Here is a 17320-nt window from a genome sequence, read left to right as displayed (position 1 = left end):
CTCTTTCGCATCTTAAAAGATCCCAGGGTGCACCAACGTGGAGGTGAGGAGAGTGGATTTGATTAATTAAGCCCTCCAGACTTCACCGAAATTCACAACAAGGGTTAAATACTAGTTTGTGATCTAATCAGAAACCGGGAAATCCAATTAGATGATGAGTAACTTTCGGTATTTGGTCGTCGAGCTCGTTTCGCCAATATTATCGTCATCAACAGATACACAAAGAAATGGAGAACTATAATCCATTTCCCTAGTAAAGTCTGGTAGCTGCCTGATCATTATAGTCAGGCACAGTTCCATACTGGTAAGTATCATATCACCAACAATCATTGTAGTCAGATACTTAAAGAAGAAGAAGAAGAAGAAGAAGAAGAAGAAGAAGAAGAAGAAGTAGTAGTAATGAATAATTAGTAAAAATTAAATGCGTAGATATGATGATTTTTTTTCCTCTATACGGGGAAGAGGCCCAAAGGCTAACACTGCAGCCTGAGGCTTATTGTGCTTTACCACTCCTATTCTATGAATGATGTTTGTTACTGATAAGTCATGTTCTTGTACAAATAAAGCACGCTAGAGGTAGTAATACTAATAAAATTATAAAAACATTTTGTTATAAAAATATTCATTGATGATTATGGAATTAAGGAAGAGGTGACTATCTAAGAAACGAATAATAATGAAATATCTCATGATTTGTAAGATAATAACAGACGTATAAAATACAAAATTAAAATGAAGAGTCCTGAAATGTTTAGCACATGAAATAAGTAACAACAATAAATATGTTAGGACCTTGACATCATTTATGACAATTACAACGAACACTAAATTGGTTGGTTATTGGCAAAGGAAATATATTGGTTCAATCGTGTAATCAGCACTTCATGAGGCTGGAAGTAAGTTAGATATCAAAGAAGAAGAAGTAGCGCAATACATATTATGAAAACTATAATCCATTTTGAATTTTTCGTACACTACGTTTAACACTTGAATATAAATAATTTCTGAATATGTATGAGAAGACTTTCTTGTGTTAAATTTTAAACGTACATTGTTAACATGTTTCGACCTATTTTGGGTCATCTTCTGAACTGGTCGTTGTTGGTCTTGGCGCCTCTTGTTTCCTGTGAGGGTACGTTTAAAATTTAACACAAGAAAGTCTTATCCTGCATATTCCGAAGTGATACAGTGTTAAAAGTTGTGTAATCAAGATGTATAAATAATTGATTAACTGGCGAACTTACTTACTTATTTACTTACTTACTTACTTACTTACTTACTTACTTACTTACTTACTTACTTATTGGCTTTTAAGGAACCCGGAGGTTCATTGCCGCCCTCACATAAGCCTGCCATTGGTCCCTATCCTGAGCAAGATTAATCCAGTGTCTATCATCATATCTCACTTCCCTCAAATCCATTTTAATATTATTCTCCCATCTACGTCTCGGCCTCCCTAAAGGTCGTTTTCCCTCCGGCCTCCCAACTAACACTCTATATGCATTTCTGGATTCGCCCATACGTGCTACATGCCCTGCCCATCTCAAACGTCTGGATTTAATGTTCCTGATTATGTCAGGTGAAGAATACAATGCGTGCAGTTCTGTGTTGTGTAACTTTCTCCATTCTCCTGTAACTTCATCCCTCTTAGCCCCAAATATTTTCCTAAGAACCTTATTCTCAAACACCTTTAACCTATGTTCCTCTCTCAAAGTGAGAGTCCAAGTTTCACAACCATAAAGAACAACCGGTAATATAACTGTTTTATAAATTCTAACTTTCAGATTTTTTGAGAGCAGACTGGATGATAAAAGTTTCTCAACAGAATAATAACAGGCATTTCCCATATTTATTCTGTGTTTAATTTCTTCCCGAGTATCATTTATATTTGTTACTGTTGCTCCCAGATATTTGAATTTCTCCACCTCTTCAAAAGATAAATTTCCAATTTTTATATTTCCATTTCGTACAATATTCTGGTCACGAGACGTAATCATTACTTTGTCTTTTCGGGATTTACTTCCAAACCTATCTCTTTACTTGCTTCCAGTAAAATTTCCGTGTTTTCCCTAATTGTTTGTGGATTTTCTCCTAACATATTCACGTCATCCGCATAGACAAGCAGCTGATGTAACCCGTTCAATTCCAAACCCTCTCTGTTGATCTATACAAACTCTGCTGTACGTTTCACTGAGACACATTTTAATTAATCGAACTAGTTTCTTGGGAATACCAAATTCAATAAGAATATCATATAAAACTTCTCTCTTAACCGAGTCATATGCCTTTTTGAAATCTATGAATAACTGATGCACTGTACCCTTATACTCCCATTTTTTCACCATTATCTGTCGAATACAAAATATCTGGTCAATATTTGATCTGTTACGCCTAAAACCACACTGATGATCCCCGATAATTTCATCTACATATGGAGTTAACCTTCTCAAAAGAATATTGGACAAAATTTTGTACGACGTCAACAAAAGTGATATTCCTCGAAAGTTACTTGACACCATTATCAGAGCCTTCTCATTCTGATGATGGTGTCAAGTAGCACCGAAACAGCTGTAAGCTGCACATGCTTACATAATTAACACGAGTAAGTTCGCCAGTTAATCAATTATTTGAAAACTATAAGTTAATACTTTGTGACTACAGTCAATAGCATAAGATTTTGATAGTATTCCTATCAATAATAGAAAATGATTGAGTATACAGCTTTATTAAAACCAGTTTGTTGTCTGAATACAGATGAAGGAAGGAGAAGACAATGCAGCCCCAGACACAATGCTTATGGACCGGAAGTGTGGGTCAGAGATCCCTCGACGCATTCATTCGTCCAAGAATCATGTATACGTGCACTTCGTCACTGACTCCTCACAGACTCATCCAGGCTTCCGACTTGAATGGGTTGTGCATGGTAAGTCTCATTTGATACATTTATCTTTAGCTGTGAACATGTAATTGTGAGTAGGCCTATTGTGATGATATTGTGGGTAAGAGAGATTTATTGAAGAAAATTCGTGGTAGCGACAAATACATTATACTTGTCTAAGCATGCTTTCATTCAACAACATTAATTTAATTTATTTTTTCTCAGAGTTTACTTGAGTAGGCTAAATCAAGTTCACTGCTGAGTTTCCTTCAATCATAGCAAAGAGGTAACTGGCGACCTGTAAAGTGCTCTGAAGCAATAAATACAACATGCTCTGTATTCCACCACTTTTTCAATTCTGAGGCAAAAGATTCGCCATGTGATTACTTGACATTCACCTTGTTGTTGGGAAAAACCTCCGAAAAAATCCAAAAAGTAATAAGCAAGTGAGTAGTCTACTGTATCGAACGCACCCCTGAATGCAGCTCTCCATATCAGCAGGAAAACATGACTACCACTTGAACTACGCTGGTAGTAGAAATTGTAAACACAGTAAGCTTAACACAATTATTATAATCAAAAATTAAGACACAACGTTTCGAAGGGTGGTTCTCCCTTCATCTTCAGGTGGAAGGAAGGGGAGAAAGGAAAAAAACCTACTGTTGGGATCGTTATGTACAGCTATTCTGTATGACTGATCCTACAGAATAGCTGTACGTAACGATTCCAACAGTAGGTTTTTTCCTTTCTCTCCTTCCTTCCACCTGAAGACGAAGGGAGAATCACCCTTCAAAACGTTGTGTCTTAATTTTTTATTGTGACAACCAGCAATGGAAAAAGTCCAAACCCCTCACCTAAACTTTAATGATCCACCATTGCTTTCCAACCTCTCATTTAGATCAACAATTATTATAACTTCTTCTAACCAGTGGCGATTCCTCCATGAAGGATATGAGGATGATCCTACAGTTTAATTTCGTGCCTCTGAGGATAGAAAACATTTTAATTACAGATTTTGATTTTTAATGCGTCCAGACATAATAATTTTCTTTTAACTTCCACTTTCTGTTGTGAGTTGTCGCCACTGCACATCTCAGACCTTAGAAATACTTTCCGAGGAACCATTCAAATATCTTGCAACGAACGGTTTTTTTTCTAGCAGTGAAGTTATGGATAGGGGAAGGTGCGGGGGGGCAGGGTATGGCTTAACTTTAACTACGTTTGAGGATGTGACCCTATATCCTAATATTACGACACTTCTTTCTGGGTTGTGGAGACCTTGTCAGAGACTACAATACGAATTTTCAAATACCCTTGCAGCCTCCTTAAATGCAGTTCATTGGTCATTTTAAGAGAACAGAATAAATAATTTAAAATGATATAATATAAAAAATAAAATGAATAAAAACCAAAATTACATAAAAATAAATAAAATAAGCTATAATAAAACACAAGAATTAACAGGACTTTCAGATGACAGGACTGCCGAAAGAATATCTGAAGTTGTATTTGATCATTTAGAAGAATTTAACTGTAGCAAGAAATTAATTGCGTATGCTCTATTATTATTATTATTATTATTATTATTATTATTATTATTATTATTATTGTTATTGTTAGTTATTATTTTTTTTTCTGTCTTGGTCACCAGTCATCAATCTCACATTCTAAGTGCAAAAAATATCACGAGTCGCCACTGCTTCTAATACTTCCAGGTTAAACTGTAGTAACAAATTTTAGAATGAGAAATGTTCACAACTGTCTAGTTGAATACTACATGGATTTAATTTATTAGATTCAAAACAATATAAATTCCACAGCAGAGACATTGTTATATTCCGATAAGTGAAATATTTAACAAAGAACAAAAGAATACCAGTAATGAAATTTCTGGATTATATTAGAAAGCCAAAAATATTTAAACAAACAGATTTGTCGTCGTCGTCTTCCTAACAAGTATTAGGCCGAGTGGCCTGTTATGGTCTCAAACTAGAATTTTCAGTCCATCTCTTCTTCGGACGACTTGGAGATCTTTTGCCATGCGGATGGTAATGAAACAGTGCTTTTGGAATTCTGCATCAATCCATTCGTTCGAGATGACCCTTCCACTGAAGTTGATACTTGCTGATAAACTGCATAATGGGTTCTATTTGAAGTTCTTGCATTATGTCCTCATTTTTTTTATGATCCCAGCAAGTATATCTAGCTGTTGCTCTCATGAACCTCCTCTCACTTGCTGTTATCATACTGACATCTTTATTCTTCACAGTCCACGCTTCACTACCATAGCTTAATACTGGCTGTGCTAAGGTTTTATACAAGCCTATTCTTGTGTGTCTTTGTACTAGTGAAGGTTTCATGATTTTATTAATGATCCCCATTGTTTTATTATATTTACATATTTTTTCAGCAATGCAAACAGATTTGTAAGCAGGCAAAATAAAAATTTACTTTATACATCTTGATTACACATTTTAACACGTTATGTCACTTAGGAATATTAGGCTATAAATAACCACTTTCATGTGTTAAAATAAAAACTAAGTTGTAAATTACCTAGTTGGCTAGTTTCAGCTTTGTGTCGATGGCTGATACAAAACTGAAACTAGTCAACTAGTTAATTTGCAACTTAGTTCTTGTTTTAACACATGAATGTGGTTATTGTAATTATATTCATAAGTAAAAAAAAAAATATATATACAAGTCAATATTCAATAACAAGAGGAACAGTCTCATAATGACATTATGTTTGCAGGATGTGGTGGAATTCTAAATAAGCCGTCAGCCGTGTTTACATCTCCAAATTACCCTCGGTTCTATCCAACGAACACAGTATGTGAGTGGATCATCACAGTAAGCTGGGGCCGAAGTATAGAGCTGACAATCACGAATTTCAGCATGGAGAATACACCTAACTGCCGGTTCGATTCTCTTACTGTGAGTTCGTGTCATGTATTTCTGTATATGTTAAGATACATCTACATTTCGAATTTTTGTCCAAGACAAATATTAAAAGCAAGTTATATTTATTATGTTGAATAAAAATATACAAATTGATAGCCTTTTGTTTCGGACATTTTGTTCTGATTTTGATAATAATTTAATAAAACATATGTTCATTTCATTACTGTTACGTTTTTTTTTATCATGTTTAAGACGAATATTTAGAATTGTCAGAAATATTTTATTAACCTAAATCAAAACATGTTTAAAATACTTGTACTGGATGAATTCCAACATAATGCTGAAATATTTTTAGATCTACGAGGGATATTCATAAAGTAACTTCCGTTTATTTTTTTACAAACCTGTGAATTATGTTACAGAATTGGGTTACAATACGTTTGAAAGTATACACTCTAGTTTATTTTTCCATATAGTTTCCAGTCACATTGAGACACTTGTCATAGCATCTGACGAGCTTTGAAATTCCGCAATCGTAGAATTCGACTGAAGCCACCTATGACACTGGTTTTCAACTCTTCGTCATCGTCAAAGCACTTCAAGCCAAGCCACGTCTTCATGTGCATTAAGAAATCGTAATCGTTAGGCGCCAAATCTGGCCTATAGGGAGGGTGATCCAATACTTTCCAGTTGAACTCTTGCAGTTTGGTCGCAGTATGACGAGCTGTATGCGGCTGGGCGTTGTCATGCAGGAAAATCACCCCAGAGCTCAACATGTCACGATGTTTGTTTTGAATGGCCCTTTTCAAGTTTGTTAGTGTGTTACAGTAACACTCAGCGTTAATTGTGGCATTCCTCTCCAAGAACTCCACTAGCAAAATTCCTTTTCTTTCCCAGAAGACAGTTGCCATGAGTTTCCTCGTGGAAAGTGTTTGACGACATTTTGTGGTTTTTTTTTCGGGGAGTGAGTATGGCCCCACTGCATTGATTGAAGCTTTGTTTCTGCATTCACATACCACACCCAAGTCTCATCTGCTGTCACAATCTGATCGAGAAAAGTATCACCTTCTCTTTCGTAACTCTCGAGAAAGGACAGTGCTGCTCCCATCTGTTGAGCCTTTTGTTCCTCAGAAAGGAGTTTAGGCACACATCTGGCAGAAAGTTTCCGGTAGCCCAAATCTTCGGTACTCACTTTGTACAGAAGAGTACGACTAATCTGTGGAAAATCCTCACTGAGCTCCGACGTGGTAAACCTGTGGTTTGCTCTAACCCTTTCGTCAACCAAACGAATCAGATCTGCATTCACGATACGCGATCGACCACTTCTCTCTTCATCATGGACATTGGTTCGCCCATTTTTGAACATATGGCACCATTGTCTTATACCACCTTCACTCATTACGTCTGGCCCATAAACTTCACAAAGTTGGCGATGGATTTCACTAGCTTTACAGTTTTTGGCCACAAGAAATCTTATTACAGAACATACCTCACACCTGGTGGGACTTGCGAGAGAGGAACAAACACACGACCTTGACTCTATCGCTGCTCGACGCATACTACTTCAAGGTACACTCCACTGCAAGAACAGCGCCACTGTCTCTGTTGTTATGCACGCTATATGAAAATGGAAGTTGCTTTATGAATAGCCCTCGTACGATGGAAAGCAGAGTTGTCAAGCATGAAATGGAATATAAGCCACATTTGCCAATACAACTCTTTATGTTCAGTTGTCTTATGGAAAAATATGTAAAATTTTTGCTAATATCTGCCCCATTTAGTATTATACGGGACTTAGCTCACCAGTCCTGTAAAGAATACAAAAGCAATATATCACACATTCCAAAGCTACTTGAAACCACACTACTATTCGCCAGCTTTCGAACTGTTAACGTCTAAACATTGACTCACCACTATACCTGTATTATGGCTAGGCCAGACAGGTTAGACCCATACACAATATAAAACGAATTTGTATCACATTCAATGCACGATTGATAAAATTTCGTTGTACATCATACGCACAATTAACAAAATTCAAGCAGCAGCTATAGCTCAGTGCTATCATATTCTGGTTCAGTCCCCACGATTCCAGGCTGGTTGTAATGGAATTTATGGTGGTCAAAGCAGACTTATAGAGGATTTTTCTCGGGACACTCCCGTTTAATTCTTTAATCCTACCAACACACTCCATTTCTTCCTCATTTCATCTATTAAGTGTAATAGTTAATAACAGACTGGGATGAAGTCTTGGGGATAGTAAGAGTCTGGTATAGTATTTACGAACTTTGGACTCTGGGCTGTACTTTATCACGTATTCTTTTGGGGATGAGACCTGGTTCTGGCTGGGCTGAGACAGGATGTCCCACCTATCAGCATCTGATTACAGTTGCCATCCAGCCCATCTGTCGGACTGGAACCGCATATAGGGTGCACAGTGGACCAATGTGAGACCAAGTACGTGGCCGTATCTCTTGTCCTGTCCTCAAAAAGCCAGCCAACACAATTCATGTGTCTCACAATTTACTCGTATATGACGCATTTCCTTTGTCCAGTATTCTTTTGAGAATATCAACTCCGTATGTAGATGAAATTATTGGGGATCATCAGTGTGGTTTTAGGCGTAATAGATCGACTATTGATCAGATTTTTTGTATTCGACAGATATTGGAGAAAAAATGGGAGTATAAGGGTACAGTACATCAGTTATTCATAGATTTCAAAAAGGCATATGACTCAGTTAAGAGAGAAGTTTTATATGATATTCTTATTGAATTTGGTATTCCCAAGAAACTAGTTCGATTAATTAAAATGTGTCTCAGTGAAACTTACAGCCAGTTCGTATAGGCCAGTTTCTATCTGATGCTTTTCCAATTCACTGCAGGCTAAAGCAAGGAGATGCACTATCACCTTTACTTTTTAACTTTGCTCTAGAATATGCCATTAGAAAAGTTCAGGATAACAGACAGGGTTTGGAATTGAACGAGTTACATCAGCTTCTTGACTATGCAAATGACGTGAATATGTTAGGAGAAAATCCACAAACGATTAGGGAAAACACGGAAATTTTACTTGAAGCAAGTAAAGTGATAGGTTTAGAAGTAAATCCCGAAAAGACAAAGTATATGATCATGTCTCGTGACTAGAATATTGTACGAAATCGAAACATAAAAATTGGAGATTTATCTTTCTAAGAGGTGGAAAAATTCAAATATCTTGGAGCAACAGTAACAAATATAAATGACACTTGGGAGGAAATTAAACGCAGAATAAATATGGGAAATGCGTGTTATTATTCGGTCGAGAAGCTTTTGTCATCTAGTCTGCTGTCAAAAAATCTGCAAGTTAGAATTTATAAAACAGTTATATTACCAGTTGTTCTGTATGGTTGTGAAACTTGGACTCTCACTTTGAGAGAGGAACAGAGATTAAGGGTGTTTGAGAATAAGGTTCTTAGGAAAATATTTGGGATTAAGAGGGAAGAAGTTGCAGGAGAATGGAGAAAGTTACACAACACAGAATTGCACCCATTATATTCTTCACCTGACATAATTAGGAACATTAAATCCAGACGTTTGAGATGGGCAAAGCATATAGCACATATGGGCGAATCCAGAAATGCATATAGAGTGTTATTTGGGAGGCCGGAGGGAAAAAGATCTTTGGGGTGGCCGAGACGTAGATGGGAGAATAATATTAAAATGGATTTGAGGGAGGTGGGATATGATGATAGAGAGTGGATTAATCTTGCACAGGATAGGGACCGATGGTGGGCTTATGTGAGGGCGGTAATGATTAGGAAGCACGTGGGTTGAAGTACGAGTTATTTCAGTTTATGTGAATCTCTATTAAGTGTAAACAAGATGATCCAAATAGGATTTCTTAGTGTGGAGACCAGTAGACTGAATTTTTATTGTAGGTCTACGCTGGAACAGACGATTCTGGGCCACAGATCACCCAGTTCTGCCACACTGACAGCCAAAAAGTGGTGACCTCCAGTAGTAACAACATGTTCGTGAGATTTATGACTGATTTTTCATACCAGGGGAGGGGATTCCGTGCAGTTTACAGAACTGTGGAGTCACGTGAGTTTGATCATGCTATTTTGTGCATATATTGTACTTCATTTATAGTTATAAAAAAATGTTTTGCTGGGTAGTGAAAAGTTTAATATTTCAAGTGTAACTAAGTCGTCTACCAATATTTAAACAACCCTCCAGATGGGGATTGAGTTTGACTACCATGCAATATAATCTTTGGTAAATGTATTAATCGATTTTATAATACTTACAAGCAACTGAGATTATTTTCATTGTGACTGGTTAACTTGAGCGGTTTAATTTTAACATATTTTCCGTAAGTCCGTCAGCAGACAGGCTTTAGCTAGAAATACCAAGATTTAGAGCCTATAAGGTACGATTTTATGCACGTTTTAAGTAGTAGAGTTAACATACGAGTGCGGCTGGCTGCGTCATGCCCAGCTGCATAGGACTAAAACACCACCCCACCTGTCAGTAGCCTACATATAATAGAAGCCCTGTAGTTCAAACCAGTCTATGTCAACTAGCCTATGATTGTAAAGCGGTGTTGCCTAATTAAATTGCAGTGAGGTCTTGCTGATGTGTCATATATATATTTCTCCAGTGCACAAGTACAGGAAGCATTCTCTGTTGCAGGATGTGGAGGCAAGTTCACGATGCCTTTCGGCAGTATTCATTCCCCAAATTACCCTAAAAACTATGATAATAACTTAGATTGTCGCTGGCTGATAGAGGTCGACCCTAACTATGTCATCTTCTTCAAATTCGAAGATTTCGATGTCTTCGCTCCTTCCTGCAGACAGACTGGTGTACAGGTGAGTGTATAACGTCATGGGAGGTATTTTAACATGGAGTTTTTCACAAAATACATTTTACTTTCAAACTCTAGTTCTGTTCTTAAATTTTTCAGGTAAACTCAAGATTAGAAACTGACTTAAAATGGAAACATGTAATTGTGAAAAATTTAAGCAGCCTACCATATTTTTAAGTCTTAGTTTGAGAGAGGGAGAGAGAGAGAGAGAATGTAGAGGAAAATGTGGAATTATTAGAACATTTGACATTTCTTAAATACAATTGCTAATCAATCCAGTTCTATTTTCATTCAGATTCATAACATCTGAGTTTCTCCTTAAGTAGCCTAGATTCAATGGCAAGGTTGTCAAACCCACTTATAACCTGTAACCTGGAGGACCAGGCAATTTTTAATCAATTGTAACTCAATATTGGACTAAAAAGCTGGTAGTTGTTAATTTTGGTCCGTCCCTGATATATTATTTCCCTGGTATCTGCCATATCTGCTGAGCATTCCCCAATCCAACGACTGGAGAGGCATCCAATGTGAAATAGAAACTAAACAGAAGGGACAAAATAAATCTTACTTGCATAAATTATGTACTTTGAATGCATGTACAGTTTATATTGCACTGTGATAAATACGTCTTTTTGATTTGTTCTATGTGTACGTACTTCAAAATAATCTATAATAGTGTTCTTATAAAACAGATTACCATTATAATAGTACATTATGCAACGAGGCAATAATGATAGTAATTAAGACGCGAGTATGTAATTAAGACGCGAGTATGTTTGTTTATGAAACGAGCACAAGCGAGTTTCATAATTTTCATACGAGCGTCTTAATTACCATTATAGGTAAGTTTCATACGATTATTTATGCTCGACCATATTTCTAACTTGAAATTATTCAGAAGTATTCATTTTATTCGTATCTGACTCAGGAGGAGAAGTGACCTTGTGCATAGCTCGTAAATTGTGAGATGTGCGCAGACGCAAAAGTATTGATTTTTTCCGAGGAGTAATAATGTCATTGATCTTGAAATAATCTAGAGAATAACTAATTTTGATATAACCTGGAAACTGATTTAGAATTGAAAAACGAGATGACAGATTGAATTTATTTGAACATTATTTACAATTAACGCTAATTATTATAGTAACAGACCATAACCTTCTGCGACAGTACCGGTATTGGATTTCCAGCCTCCGTGACGTTTCCCTCGTTGCATATCCGAGAATAATCGAAAACCTGAACTTTAATGAATAGGTGTACTTTAATGACATGCATTAAAGGATTGCTACCAGGTGTATAATTACTACATTTCGGCATGGTCGAGCATAAAAACTCTACTGTATCAATGGAATCCTCATGCAATATAAAAGTGAAATACATGTGGGGCAAATTGCCAAAATGCCATTATTGCATTGAATACATTACAATACATAATTTTTGATATTAAGAAAAAAGTTACCTATGGTAATCTATTTTTATAATGTTTTTTTTTTTATATGAACTGTCTATGCTGCCTCCATCTCAGAAATATAATTCTTCACAAAACCAAACTAACAGAGTCCAGATAAAATAAATGATCATATCTGGAGATGTTAGCAACTAAAACTAACCAGCCTTTAATGTGTTTTGTGAAATTATTTGTTATATTTTAAATGATAGTTTAGAGAGATATAAAGCAGATGGTATATGACTGCAGCCAGTGTCATAGGTACAGATAATGATCCGAACATAAGAGAAGAATTTTTTAACTTTTTATTATTTATTTACTTATTTATTATTTAACTATGCTTATGTATTTATTTATCTATTTATGTTTATCCAGTTATATTTTTATTTTAAGGTGTTTGATGGAAACAGCACCAACAGCACTGAGTTATTTAACAGATGCTCACCACTGTCTGCAGAAGACTACAGTAATTTCACATCAACTAGCAACCAGCTTCTGGTCGTCATGAGGACTGGGAACTATCGAACTGCCAAAGGCTTCCGTGCCTCATACAATATTGTGAGTTTCAAGACCCCCGTACATTAAAGTAATATGGCCCTAAAATTCTGTAAAATAAATGATCATTTATTGAGATGTATGAATGTTGATTTTGAAATTTTTTTTTTGCATATAGTGAAATGAGAAGTTTGCAATGTTACAAAACTAGTCAGTGGTTCCATTTTTAGATACAGAAATATGGCATAATTATATTTCAATAATTAGATCACTTGAGAAAGATAATCTGCTTTGTTGGGATTATTATGTCAAGAGAATCTTGACAGTGATAGTGGTAATGTCGAGTCTGTTTATTTATAACGCAATAATCAAATTTGTAATTAATATTGACGAATTTTGCACGAACATATGAAATAAATTACGTGTTTAATAATGGATATTTATGTTATTATTTTATTTTAATAGATAGGCCTACTGTATATCACTGGTTCTTACGTTACAGAAATAGTAAATAAACGTGACACATGCAATATTAAGACAACACACAATGGAATGGTACCAATAGCACTAGTTGTGAATTCTGCAATTCTAAATGGAACTGAGGAAAAAGCTGTTGGCTTGTGTAATAACTAGATTAGTCTAAATTTTGTGTTCTTTATTGCTTGCTACATTTAAAATTTGTCATTTTTTTTTCTCCGCAAGTATTGTTTCTTAACTTTTTTCTTTCTTTCTTTTTTCTTTATTTCTTCCTTTCTGTCTTTTTTCTTTCTTCTTTCTTTATTTATTTAATTTACTTTTCTTTCTTTCTTTCTATTATTCAAACAGCCAGTATAATATGCTAACAACAGCCTAGAAAACACCACAGAGAATACTGTCCTTTACGCACAAAAGTGGAATCAGAAGCGTAAAAAAATTGTTATTTACGAGTAGTTCCTACAGATTTTATTCTCGAGAAGTTGCTGTTTTTTTTTGTATAAGCTAGGTAACAGGTCTATCATTACTGTTCCTAATATGTGAAATAAATCCGACGATTATTTATACATCACTTTTTGAAGTTTTGTGCAAGAATTGTGTAATGGCAATGTGTCCAGTAGTAATAAAATAATTAAGTCAATACAGTTTTATAGAATAGTGTCCTGTACCATACAATTAGTAGCACGTGCAGTTTTAATAGCTAGTGTTGCATATTAGACTGAAGGTTAATTAATTTATATATTATTTAATATTCGGAGAGAAGAAACAAATTGCTGAAAATGGCGAAACAACTCTGTAGTTCTGACTTCAAAACGAAGACAAGGTCCTACACACTATTTATAATAATTAATTATTTAAAATGTATCCTTATTGGTTTGTTGCGTAACATTCACGGTTTGGCCGTAATTTCATTGAAGATTGGTAAGAAAGTGTGTGACAGGAAGATGTGGGAGCCGTACATTCAGTGATGGTAGAAGCAAGTCGAAAGCAAGACTGGAGCAGGAAGGAGGAAATGCACTTCCATCACTCTCTTTCTCGGTGACGCGACGTTGCCATCTATTTGCTTTTATTTCTACGAATATCTAGAAAACCGTTTACAAAGGACCACGGTGATCTTAGACTTTGAAGTTTAACTTGCCTCCCTGGTTCATCTCTCAAAAGGATCACATTTAGTCCACTTCCACCTAGTATATTACGGTACCACAAAATTATTCCATCCATTTTTACGTTTAATTTCTGATCTTTACTTGGGATACCGTATTTAAAATATTATTCTGCGACAAATCAGTATCACTAAGCCATTATGGTGTAAATTTCAAATTTCTTTTGATGCATGTCACTTGGCTATGTTTATATCACTCTGAAATTTCGTTAATGATTGTTGTTGTTGTTTTCTAATGTCAGGCGTTTGACAATAAAGTCATTTGACCTCTTTTACTCCAATATTTTCAAAGATATTATCATGGTCAGCCACTGAAGCACAGATTTTGAGGTGTTCCGAAACCATTTCTTGGTTTGAATTGCACAATGGGCAGTTAGGGGACTGATATATTCCAATTCTATGCAGGTGTTCGGCCAAACAATCATGGCCTGTTGCTTTCGTGGTAAATCGGGAATTAACTGTGGATTATGATGCAGAGAGTTCCATTTTTTTCCCTTGAGATTGTGTTATAAAATTTTGTTTGTTGAAGTCTAAGTATGTAGATTTGATAAATCTTTTCACAGAGTAATACGTAGATTTAGTAACAGGTCTGTAAGTAGCAGTGCTGCCCTTCTTTGCTAAAGCATCCGCATTCTCATTTCCCAGGATTCCACAATGGGATAGTACCGGTATCCATTGGAATACAATTCTTTTATTGAGTGATATTAATTGTGAGAGCATTTTAGTTATTTCTGCTGTTTGAGATAAAGGTGTGTGTTTAGAGACTATTGATAGAATAGCTGCTTTGGAGTCTGACAAAATAACTTACTTACTTACTGGCTTTTAAGGAACCCGGAGGTTCATTGCCACCCTCACATAAGCCCGCCATTGGTTCCTATCCTGAGCAAGATTAATCCAGTCTCTACCATCATACCCTATCTCCCTCAAATCCATTTTAATATTATCTTCCCACCTACGTCTCGGCCTCCCCAAAGGTCTTTTTCCCTCCGGCCTCCCAACTAACACGACAATATAACTGCATTCTTAAATTTATTGATGTGCCATAGAAGATTGTAGTTCTATTTCTTTACATTATTTAATAGTGCTTGTCACTAGATAGCACTACTATACAGCATTTCTCGAGCTACCTTAATCTGCATTGGCTGAAATAATCAGTCAGATATCTTTCCCTAACAGTACTGCCAGAGGATTATAGGTGTGTGTGTGTGTGTGCGTGCATAGATGCGTGCGTACGATCGGGTGTGCAGCTCGCTTATGGAGTCTAACTAAGGAGACACATGAAGGAGAATTGGTTGAAATATGTTATGGGAAACAGGAGTACCGCAAGAAATTTTACTGGTTTTATAATTGTCACTGAATTTACCGGATTTTCAACTTGGAATGCAGGGTAACAATGGATTTGTCTTAAAATTTTAATATTATCGTGGTATTTTCAGGCTTGCGGAGCACGTATTGTGGCAGAGGATACAGGTGTCATATCTATCAACAGTGCCATCAACACAGACTACAGCCACAACTGTTCCTGGACCATCATCGCAGCGAATCTAGGTACAATTAAACATAATAATTCCGCATTTATGAAACTCGAGTTGCTTGTGAAATGTAAAGACACTTGAACAAGTTGTCAAAATATTAATATAAAATAGTTGTATAATTTTCCAGTTGAATCCTTTACATTATACATGTAAAATACTTACCAAAATATTTAAAATATTTAAATATTTGCTTGCAATCTCGGTCCCACTTATCCACAAGACGTTGTGAGTTTCTGAAAACTACCAAAAAACGAAATAAAGTGTCACATTTCTGCTTGATCGTTTGAGCATATCCACAATAATTTATATTGCGTATGAATTTTTTGCTAACCGAGAAATCTTTGAGTTGTGTTATGTTTTAACACAGTGTTATTGTTGGACTGCTGATGAAAATAATTATAATCTCTAAACTGTGATGCAGTTAGCTCTCATGATTTCGTTCATACCAAATTTGAATTGAATTTAAAGCAATTATCTCTTTCCTTTCTTAGTTTTAATTTATGTTTATTTATTTATTTGTTTGTTTGTTTTGTAAACTGACAACTACCGGTATCTTAGGTACTTGTACTCTGAATTGGCGTTATTGTTAATGATTGTTTATTTGTAATAGCAGGTAGCAATGACATGTTATATAAATACAGTAGAATGTTCATTTTGGAGACTACATAAAACACTTGATTATAATCTCACTAATCATTATTACAACATATTAATATTGTTCAGAGAATCGTGTAACCCTCACCATCACCACGATTGATGTCAGCCCCGGTTGGAGTTCCAGTGAGGAAGATTGTCCATATTACCACATCGAAGTGCGAGATGGCGATAATGCAGAGGCTCCTCTCATTGGATCCTATTGCGGATCCAGGGCGCCACCCCATCTGACCAGCCAGGGTTCTGCTATGTTCGTACAGGCAGTGTCTGAATATGGAGGCCACTATGGGGCTTTCACAGCTACTTACTCCGTGCTCAGCACTGGTGGGTTTTTAAACAAAGAAGATATTACTGTTCTCTACCCTATTCTAGCGAGAAAGCAGTTCTACCAGTGACGTGCCATACATGGAAGGCAAATGAAGCATTGCTTCCCCTTTTCATAAAGCGAAAAAGAAGAAATTTATTGCAGAATATATATTTTAATCGTGAGAACTATGAATTCTGTAATCTTAAAAGTCACAAAATTCTTTCTCTGAGCGCCTGTCCTGGTCGAGGCAGATTCGTTATTCATATCTTAGCTTGAGGCATCTACGCTGGCTGATATAGATTCGTTTATTTCCATTCAATGATTTTGCTTCTAAAGAGAAATAAATACCCCATAATCAACACCAAGCAGTTAGTTAATAATTTAAAGGAAGTACAGATTAACAATAGCACATGAAGGTTCTTATACAATGTTTTAAGTAGATATTCCAGTAGAAGTACTTTCCATCTTTCTCACATCATGTAATAAAATGATAATCAATAGCCATTTTAGGTAGTTTGTCAATACGTTGACCTACATTAAGTGTTATATTCAATATTTTTAATATTTTTTCTTCGACGTTGTCATTTACAACTGTAGAACATAAGTTCTCACA

At 35.8% G+C, this 17320-nt stretch overlaps 1 protein-coding gene across 1 annotated transcript in view; it reads left to right on the top strand.

The window, feature by feature from the left end:
* The window catches only part of Cubn (Cubilin), a 300325-nt gene that overhangs the window by 126710 nt on the left and 156295 nt on the right, over positions 1 to 17320 (top strand). The window contains exons 29-35 of the mRNA XM_069832790.1: positions 2755 to 2923; positions 5634 to 5815; positions 9702 to 9867; positions 10459 to 10637; positions 12474 to 12638; positions 15648 to 15759; positions 16470 to 16724. Of these exons, the coding sequence (XP_069688891.1) occupies positions 2755 to 2923; positions 5634 to 5815; positions 9702 to 9867; positions 10459 to 10637; positions 12474 to 12638; positions 15648 to 15759; positions 16470 to 16724 (1228 nt within the window). The remainder of the gene's footprint in view (positions 1 to 2754; positions 2924 to 5633; positions 5816 to 9701; positions 9868 to 10458; positions 10638 to 12473; positions 12639 to 15647; positions 15760 to 16469; positions 16725 to 17320) is intronic.

The sequence above is a fragment of the Periplaneta americana genome, chromosome 1 (assembly GCF_040183065.1).
Source record: "Periplaneta americana isolate PAMFEO1 chromosome 1, P.americana_PAMFEO1_priV1, whole genome shotgun sequence".
Lineage (NCBI taxonomy): Eukaryota > Metazoa > Arthropoda > Insecta > Blattodea > Blattidae > Periplaneta > Periplaneta americana.
This window is presented reverse-complemented; position numbering and strand designations above follow the sequence as displayed.